This window comes from Thamnophis elegans, chromosome 10 (assembly GCF_009769535.1).
Source record: "Thamnophis elegans isolate rThaEle1 chromosome 10, rThaEle1.pri, whole genome shotgun sequence".
Lineage (NCBI taxonomy): Eukaryota > Metazoa > Chordata > Lepidosauria > Squamata > Colubridae > Thamnophis > Thamnophis elegans.
In genome coordinates this window covers 62,994,011-63,003,903 of record NC_045550.1, presented here as the reverse complement: position 1 = coordinate 63,003,903, position 9,893 = coordinate 62,994,011, and the positions used below count along the sequence as shown (strand labels likewise).

At 45.8% G+C, this 9,893-nt stretch overlaps 1 protein-coding gene and 1 long non-coding RNA gene across 5 annotated transcripts in view; one reads left to right on the top strand and one right to left on the bottom strand.

The window, feature by feature from the left end:
- The first annotated feature begins 5,779 nt into the window (after nucleotides 1–5,779).
- Nucleotides 5,780–9,893, top strand: part of LOC116514248 (antihemorrhagic factor cHLP-B-like) — a 29,946-nt gene continuing 25,832 nt past the window's right edge. For 2 of the 4 annotated variants that reach the window (XM_032225744.1, XM_032225745.1), the window contains exons 1-2: nucleotides 5,781–6,060; nucleotides 7,273–7,383. In XM_032225744.1, coding sequence (XP_032081635.1) covers nucleotides 5,857–6,060; nucleotides 7,273–7,383 — 315 coding nt within the window. In that variant the 5' untranslated portion in view covers nucleotides 5,781–5,856. Of the gene's footprint in view, nucleotides 6,061–7,272; nucleotides 7,384–9,893 lie in introns of all 4 variants that reach the window. The other 2 variants (XM_032225746.1, XM_032225743.1) reach the window with 2 other exon arrangements.
- Nucleotides 8,937–9,893, bottom strand: LOC116514251. Its single transcript, XR_004256082.1, has 2 exons — nucleotides 9,637–9,893; nucleotides 8,937–9,118 (listed from the first exon to the last, which is right to left on the bottom strand). It is a non-coding gene; the product is annotated as an uncharacterized LOC116514251 (long non-coding RNA).

The window sequence follows — 9,893 nt, the reverse complement described above, 5'->3', positions numbered from 1 at the left end:
AACTGCAGTCTCCGAACACTCTTCAAGGGTAGCCCCATGTAGAGTGCGTTGCAGTAGTTGAGCCTTGAAGTGACGAGGGCATGAGTGACCATTTGAAGTGCCTCCCGGTCCAGATAGGGTCGCAACTGGTGCACCAGGCGAACCTGGGCAAAAGCCCCCCTGGTCACAGCCGACAAATGATGTTCTAAAGTCAGATGCGGATCCAGGAGGACACCCAAGTTGCGGGCCTTCTCTGAGGGGTGTAAGCTTTCACCCCCCAGGCTAATAGATGGAAAATTCAGACTATCCTTGGGAGGAAACATCAAAAGCCACTCGGTCTTGTCTGGATTGAGTGCCAACTTGTTTACTCCCATCCAGACCCTAACAGCCTCCAGGCACTGGCACATCACTTCCACTGCTTTGCTGAGTTGGCACGGGGCAGACAGGTACAATTGAGTATCGTCCGCATATTGGTGGTACTTGATCCCGTGCCGGCGAATGATCTCACCCAGCGGCTTCATGTAGATGTTGAATAGGAGGGGGGACAGGACCGAGCCCTGCAGCACCCCATATTTGAGGGGCCTAGGGGTCGACCTCTGTCCTCCAACCAACACCAACTGCGACCTGTCAGAGAAGTAAGAGGAGAACCACCGTAAAACGGTGCCTCCCACCTCCCCCAGTCTTCACAGAAGGATACCATGGTCGATGGTATCGAAGGCCGCTGAGAGGTCAAGAAGCACCAGGATAGAGGAAAGTCCTCTATTCCTGGCCCCCCAGAGATCATCGGTCAGCGCGACCAAAGCAGTTTCGGTGGAGTAACCAGGCCTGAAACCCGACTGGAAGGGATCAAGATAATCAGCTTCGTCCAAGGACCGTCGGAGTTGAAAGGCCACCACCTTCTCAACAACCTTCCCAACAAAGGGTAGGTTGGAGACAGGATGATAGTTATTAAGAATAGCTGGATCCAGAGAAGGTTTCTTAAGGAGGGGTCTCACCACCGCATCCTTTAGGGGCTGCGGGAAAGATCCCTCCCGCAGAGAGGTGTTAATAATTCTCTGGAACCAGCCTCGTGTAACCTCCTTGCTGGCGGAAACCAGCCAGGAGGGGCACGGGTCCAATAGGCAGGTGGAGGCACTTACCGCTCCCATGGCCTTGTCCACTTCCTCAGGAGTAACAGATTGAAACTCAATCCAAGAAATCCGATCAAGCCCCACCCCCGGCATCTCGGCAGGAACTGCCCAAGTGGAGTCCAGGTCCGTCCGAATCTGGGCGACTTTGTCCAACAGAAACTGGACAAATTCCTCAGCTCTTCCCTGCAAGGGTTCCTCCACATCCCTCCCCTTGAGAAGGGAGCGGGTAATCCTAAACAGGGCATCTGGGCGAGATTCTGCGGACGCAATAAGAGCGGGAAAATGTGCACATTTTGCCGCCCGTATTGCCACGAGATAAGTCCTAATATAGGCTCTTAGCAGTGCTCGGTCAGCTTCGGAGTTACTAGCCCTCCAGCGTTGCTCTAGGCGTCTCTTTTGGCGCTTCATCTCCCGGAGTTCCTCGGTAAACCAAGGAGCCCTCCTGGATCCACTGCCGTGGAGAGGTCACAAAGGGACAATCCGATCAAGAGCCCCAGCCGCTGCTATATTCCAAGCAGTGACCAAGGACTCTGTCAGGCTGCGGGCAAGGGAGCCGGGTATATCCCCAAGCTCCGTTTGAAATTCCATAGGGTCTATCAGGCACCTAGGGCGGAACCACTTAATCGGCTCCACCTCCCTGCAGTGGGGGAGTGGTTTCCGAAAGTCCAGCCTCAGTAGGAAGTGATGTGACCATGACAGGGGTGAGATCGCAATGCCCTCTAATTTCAGATCACGTCTCCACTGCCCTGAGAGAAACGCGAGGTCGAGCGTGTGTCCCGCTGTATGAGTTGGGCCCAGAATTACCTGGATCAAGTCCATGGTTGTCATGGAAGCCATAAACTCCTGCACCCCATCAGAGCGTTCGCCAAGAGATGGCAGGTTGAAATCCCCCAATGCTATAAGTTTGGGGAATTCAACCGCCAGTCCGGCTACTGACTCCAGGAGCGCAGGCAGGGCTGTTGCAACGCAGCTGGGAGGTAGGTACGTTAACAACAAGCCCGTTTGACCCCCAAGGTCCAACTTCACCAGAAGAGACTCACATCCGACAATGTCCGGAGCAGGGATCCTATGAGGAACCAGTGACCTTCGGCTGATGGCAGCCACTCCTCCACCCCTTCCCTGGTGTCGCGGTTGGTGGAGCACCTGAAACCCTTCAGGGTACATTTCAGAGAGGGGGACTCCTCCCTCATGACCCAACCAGGTTTCAGTAATACATGCCAGATCTGCCCCCTTGTCCAATATCAGGTCCCGGACGAGGGGAGCTTTGTGAATCACAGATCTGGCATTTAGCAACAATAACCAAAACTGGAATACTTGGCAACTGGTTCATTTTTATGACGGTTGCAGTGCCCTGCTCCCCTTTTGCGACCTTCTGACAAGCAAAGTCAACAGGGAAGCCAAATTCACCAGCTGTTAAGTCAGTCACCATGTTACTGACTTAACAGCTGCAGTGATTCACTAACAACTGTGGCAAGCAAGATCATGAAATGATGTGAAACCCACTTAGCAATCATGTCACTTAACAATGGAAATGTCGGGCTCAATTGGAGCCGTAAATCGAGGTCTACCTATGACAGAAAAGAGTAGTGGGTGGTGTAAATCTATGGAATCAGCAGAGGAAGAAGGACAAACTCTGATTTTTGGGACAGAGTGCTCTCCATGAACTTGTAAACTATTTTATCAAGAAATGTTAGCTTTGGCTACTTTTCAGACAGTTCTGTTGATTGAAGCCTTGTTCATTCACCTTAAATTTTGACTTTGAACATATTTGATGACCTTGTCCGCATGTAGTGGAAAAGTCTTCCCTTTTGATGTCACATAAAATGCTCCCCACTGCTCCACATTTCATCAAAATTAGGGTCTCTTAGTGAAATAAGAAGTCCCAAATGTGTTCCCCCAAAGGGCCACCAGATCCTGTTTGCTATTCTTCAGATCCTTCTTGAAAGAGCACAGTTTAATCCCCAGTATCAGGATATGCCTTGCAATTCTATAGCTGTGGCCCCATTGAGGAATTCTAGCTTCATAATAGGGTCACCTAGGAGAGGAGTCAGAAACCTGCGGCTCTGGAGCCGCATGTGGCTCTTTCATCCCTCTGCTGCAGCTCCCTGTCACCAGTCGGCTCCACAATTGATAGAGTATTCAGTTAGGACAGGTAGAGGAAAAAGGATGACACACTAGGAGGAAGCTCTATGGTGGGGAAACCAGACTTCCAGTCAGCAGAAGAAAAAGGACACCGCACTAGGAGGAAACTCTATGGTGGGGGAACCGGATATCCGGATGGCTCCAGAATTGAACAGGAGGCTTCCGTTTAGCACCTTTGTGGCTCTTTTGAGTGTTTAAGGTTGCCAACCCCTGACCTAATTGTTGCTGAAATGATATACAGCCTGTTCACATTATTGTAATTTTGTCACATTAATGGTTGGACGACTCTAAAAGAGGATAAGAGTTATTAATGACCTTGATGTCTCCATTCAGAAGACCAGGAATTCAGTGGGTTTCATTGGAACTTGTAAGATGATGGATGGCAGGCTTAGCCATAGTCACACAAATCATTCTCCCAAGTCTATTGTGAAAATTGCATTGTTACTCTAATTTTTGACTTCTTGTTGCTCACAAGAGTGCAGAGAAGAGCAACATAGATGACTGGAGGCTAAAACATATGAAGAACAGTTGCAGGAACTGGGTATGTCTAGTTTAATGAAAAGAAGGACTAGGGGAGACATGATAGCAGCCTTCCAATATCTAAGGTGTTGCCATAAAAAAGAAGGGATCAGAGTAAGCACAAGCTCATCACACAATGGCAACACTAAGCCTCTTCCACTTGCTTCTGCGGAATCTGCAATGCAACCTCTTAACTTGGTTATTATAATTCTTTAATGCATATAAAGAGGATATATAATGTATTAATACAGATGGATTCGGAAACAGAATTAGTTAAAGATTGTATGATAAAATGGGCTCAAAATATTGAGGAACCAATAATGTTGGATACATGGGAAAGAATCTGGGTAAGAAATGTGAAATTTACACAAGCTCAAAATCTGAGAGAAAATTTTTACAAGATGCTCTATAGATGGCATTTAGATCCTAAAAAGTTGGCTTCTATGTATCCGAATGTACAGCCTAAATGTTGGAGGTGTGGTTCTCTCGATGCTACATACTATCATATATGGTGGACCTGCCAAAAGGTTAAGGCATTTTGGATAAAAATATGGTGGGTCATGCAAAATGTTTTTAAAAGAAGGATAAAGTTTAGTCCTCAGTTATTTTTACTAGGTATATGTACTGACTTTACAGTGGTAGAGACCAATTTGATTCTGCACCTGATAACTGCAGCAAGACTGTTGGTGGCGCAATATTGGAAGAAGGAAGACTTGCCTACAATCCAAGAATGGACATTGAAAGTAACAAACTTAGCTGAAATGGCTAAAATATCGGCATATCTCAAAGATCATTCAAATGAGAGATATAAACGAGACTGGAAAAAATGGATTGACTATATACAAAATAAATACGGGACTAAGAAATTCCAGTTAGCCTATGCTTAAGATCAGAAATGATTTAAACTGTTAAAAGTCAGTTCAGTAAGAAGAAGCTAAGGTCAATCTAGAATGTCATTAATTTCTTTATTTCTTTTTTCTCAATAGATTTTAGACTGTGTTAGTTAAAAATCTATACCGTGTACGGGTTCTGGGAAGTCGGGGGGGGGAAGGAGGAGGGGGGGTGGGGGGGTGGAGGGAGGGAGGGGTACACACAACAAAAAAATTGTACTTCAATGTCTTAATGATTGACAAATGATGACATATTTGGGTTGTTTTTTTTAAAGAAAAAATAAAAAAGTTCTGTTTTAAAAAAGAAGGGATCAGAGTAAGCACAAGCTCATCACACAATGGCGACACTAAGCCTCTTCCACTTGCTTCTGCGGAATCTGCAATGCAACCTCTTAACTTGGTTATTATAATTCTTTACTTTTAATATATTAATTGGGGTTATTTTTACAATGTTCCAATGCTCTACTACACGTGGTAGAAACAGTACTGATGCTTTTGAATGTTGGGAGTTGGAGAAGAGTCCAACTGGCAGGAATAGCCAAAGGAAACAAACAAATGGATCTGTAACGGTGAGAAAGGTGGAAGGGATGAAAAGAGGAGGAGGATGGATGGAGTTGATGCCCAAGATGGATGGAGTTGATTGCAATTGCAATGGTTGCCATGTTGGGTGGCCTAAAAGCTAGTCTGGGGACAGATCATTTTAGAAAAGGTCGAATCAGTTGCTAGGAGTCAACATCAGATGGATGGCGCTTAATCCCTGTTAGTTAGGTCAGTAAGGGAGCTGAGGTTTGACACGAAGTCTTCCATATGTTATAATTCACACTGACTTTTTGCATCCTTGCTATATAGTTTTGTACTCTTAAAATACCCTTTTCTGCAGCGGTATATCCTGGGATTAATATGGCTGATTGATTAGGGGAGTAGCTTTCCCCCTTTCCGCACAATCTGCGTTTTTCCCCCTTATCGAATTAAACTTTGACTAGATGTCCCCACATATTTATTTTTCCTTTCCTCTTGTTTGCAGGACCTTTGGCAAATATTGCATCCTCCCAAGTAAGCCAATGCAGGTAGCAGATGGGGTGGGGGGGGGCGGACAGGGGACAGAAACACTCCATATAAAGGGGCACCTGACATCGGATCCCCTGAAGCCTACCTTCCTTCTGTCGGTGCCTTGTACATCATCTCTGAACCCAACCATGAATTCCCTGGTAGCTCTCGTGCTCCTGGGTCAGATTATAGGATGCACGCTTAGCCAACACCTTGAGGGGTGGCAATTCGATTGCCACGATGAAGAAGTTGAAAAATTAGCAAGGGTGGCCGTGAGCTACATCAACGAGCACTCTAAACACGGATACAAACAAGTTGTCAATCAAATCAAGGATGCTTATGCCCTGCCCCAGGTAAGTACAATGGGAGGAAAAAGCTTCCTAGTTACTAAATCAATAACCGTTAGGTGATTGGGGGGGGGGGGAAATGTTGTGCCAGTCAATTGCTGTAGTCTTCCTTCTGAGATTTGGGCAATCTATGGCCTCTTTATAGGGACGTGGTGGCTCAGTGGCTAAGACACTGAGTTTGTCGATCAGAAAGGTCAGCAGTTCGGCGGTTCGAATCCCTATATGCAGAGCTTGGTGTGAGCACCAGTTAGAGTTGTTGCATCAGCTCAGCCCCTTGGGTTAGTTAATGGTTCAGTGTGTGATAGAAATCCAGGAGATGGTTAATTCTGCAACTGGGTTAAGTGAGTAAATGAACTCTCCAACTGGGCAAAATATTAGCTCCCTCCCAACAATATGATCTTCATTAGACCTCCTGTCCCAAACATTTGTCCTAAGTATTTGTAGCAGTGGTGGATTGCAGGCTGTACCCCCACCCGGTACGAGTGTACCGGAGCCTGCCTGGACCACCAGATACTGCTCCAGTATGGTGCTCTGGAGGGCCACCTGCCCGCCCGCGCTCCTTACCTGTCTTTAAAGTCATCAGCGCTTCCGCTTCTGCGCATGGCACATACAGCACCTGCGTGACGCTCTGCCGAGCAGCTGGAGCATCGCGTAGGCTCGCATAGGCGCCGCTGGATGGTAAGACGCATGTGCACGCCTGCTGTGCGTGTCCATGTAGATGATGCTGGGCCCGTACTGGTTGGAACGGGATCCGGAACCCACCACTGATGTGTAGGTAGACAGATCAGGATTACCCAATGGCATTTTTTGGAGCCAAAATGGTGGCAGTTGAATAGACCATATGCACTCATGTGAACCATGCAATGTCAGAAAGAGGCCATTTCTTCCACCCAGACCTGGGCAAAACCAACAACTGGGAAATCAGCTGAGGCCTACAAGAAAACCTCATGCCACATGCAGAGCAGATGTTCAGGTCAGGACATGTCAGCCTTGTCCATTCTTGCCTTGCAACCTCCGAAGGAACCGTGTTCAACTTAAGGCAGCATTGAAATTTCCTGTTGGGTGTATTTTCTTCAAAGCAGTCGATAACTGAGAAGCACGCTGGGGCGAGGTCTTTAACTAGTGTGTCAATTCAAACATTTCTGTGAGTCAGCTGATGCAACAGAGGCAGAAATGTGCAGGGAGAAAAGTCATTCTCGTGCTAATTTTTCATTTCAGAGACCCCATGGGAAGATCAACCACCTTGAGCTAAATCTCCTGGAGACGGTGTGTCACGTCTTGGATCCAACTCCTGCCGAGAATTGTTCTGTAAGAGCACAGAATCACCATGTAAGTGCCTGCAGCTTCTTGAAAATGTAACTTTGTGAGAGGACAGGTAGCTTCTTGAGAGACCGCCTTCTGCCAATTACCTCCCTGCGACCAATTAGATCACACAGATTGGGCCTCCTCCGTATTCCATCGGCCAGCCAGTGTCGGCTGGCAACCACAAGGAAGAGGGCCTACTCAGTAGTAGCCCCGACCCTTTGGAACGAACTCCCCGTGGAGATTCGTACCCTCACCACCGTCCAGGCCTTCCGCACAGCCTTGAAGAACTGGCTAGCCCGTCAGGCCTGGGGACAGAGATAGTTGCCCCTCCCGAATGATGAATGCATGTTGCCTATTGTTTTTATTACATGTGTCTATGTTATTGTTTGCATTTCCCCCTCCCTGATTTTATGTGAGCCGCCCTGAGTCCCCTCAGGGAAAAGGGCGGCCTACAAATGTCAATAAAATCAAAAATCAAATCAAATCAATTCTTACCACTCCACCAAGAGTAAATTGAGTTTCTGAACACATATACACACTGGTCAACAATGGATTAAGGAAAACTCAGCTGTCACTAACATATTGCACACACATTCGTTTTGAGTGCACATTACTGTTGGAAGAAATGTCCTTCTGGGTTCAGTTCCAAGTGGGGAGAAAGACGCTGGAAACATGGAGGCTGTTTGGGAAGATGGTTTTAATGGTGGACAGGACCACACGCTTTGAGGTCCTGGGGGAAAGGGGATAACACGACTTGAAGATCTTGAAGAAAAAAAAGGGAAGAGATGCTGAGAGTGCCCTAGTTTTATACCCCCTCTTGGGCCCTGCCTTGGAGCTTCCTGTTCCTGTGTAAGAAATGTATTCTGATTGGTAGTCATACTCCCAGGGGGCGTGGGGCCTTAGCTAACTTTGTAGGCCGTCTGTCCTTTGAGTCCCAAGCTTGGTTCAGCTGTTGCTGGGTGATGATGTAATGAAAGGGCTTTGGGATTCCTATTATGGCTCTGCCTGAAGGAGGTAGATCTTTGTTATGTAGAATAGATTGGCTCAGGCCTTAATGGCCCACTGACAAAGGTGGGGAGGCTGAGTTTCTGCCTCCCTTTTAGGGGGAAATATTCTGCCCTTTTAATATTTCCTACAATAATTAATTTTTTTTAGGAGAGGGGTGGGTGCTAACTTCCTACATTACATAACCAGATTTTATTTCAACTCTGAGCAACGAATTAGTCAGGAATTAAGAAGTCAATTCTTCTTTCAAGTTCACCCCGTGATGTCCAAAGTTGAATTGTTCCCTGCTCCTCTGCTTAAAGCAGGAGGTATCCAACCACAACCACTTTTAAGGCCTGTGGATTTCAACTCCCGGAATTCCCCAGCAAGCTATGTCCAAGATTAGATCCCCCAGGTTTAGAGGTTAGTGTCCAAATTTCATCAACATGGAACTGCCCAAGTAGAAATTCTCATATTACACCACCTGCACCAAAGACACCGATAAGATAGTTTTGAAGCAAGTATGCAGGTCAGGATCAAAACCAAGGGAGACCCGCTAAGTTAGGGCAAAGCAATTTTCCTTTATTGTTCCTTACCTAGTACAGACAGAAATCATGCCACCGTAAAGCAAACTACTTGCATCATTAAACGTATACAGTATTCTGAGAACTTCTAGGGAGGAGCTGCCTTGACCTTCTTCTTCCCAACCAAACTATCTAAACTTTGCTGTCTCTTGCTTCTCTGGAATGCAACCCCTAACCCTAGCCCCTCCCACCTGGGAATCCAGACTGCATTCCACCACAGTGCACTAGCTACCGTAATGTGATAATTTTTTTTTATTTTAAACACATAAGCACATCAACAAAAACAAACACATAACTTAAAAACAACATAGGAACAATAAGTTCCACCGTATATCATACTGCAGTTCCGAATCGGTTTCTTTGCAGTTAGTGTTTTCCCTACTATACATTTCCATCTTCCATTCATAATCTCCTTATTCGTTATCCATTTTTATGTACATTTCTTTATTTATTTAAACTTAGCTACTTATGACCAAATATTATTTACCTATATTATGTTTTATATTTTTACTGTCATTTATTCTCTTTCATACAGTTATAGATATACATTCACATAATTATTCTTTTTCTTTGCCATTCTTATATTATTATTATTCCATTTGAAAGGTTATAAGGTATAGTTTAAAATGCTTTGTTTACCAGCCTTCGCACCTAGTAAGACACCACTTCGTTTTCTCTAACCCTAACCCCTAACCCTAACCCCTTCCACCTGGGAATCCAGACTGCATTCCACCACAGTGCACTAGCTACCGTAATGATACTGCCTCACAAATTAGTCTACCCAAGTTACTGGTGCACTGTGCTTATTTTAATAATCTCCTCTCTGTTAAGAACATGAAATATGCTGTAATGGACCATAATAAAGCCTACTAATGCTATAAATCCCCCAGAAAGCACCAGTTTTAAAAGCACTAACCCAAAATGGTTAGTTAAATCATGTTAAGTTAAAGTTTAATGCCTTTGTAC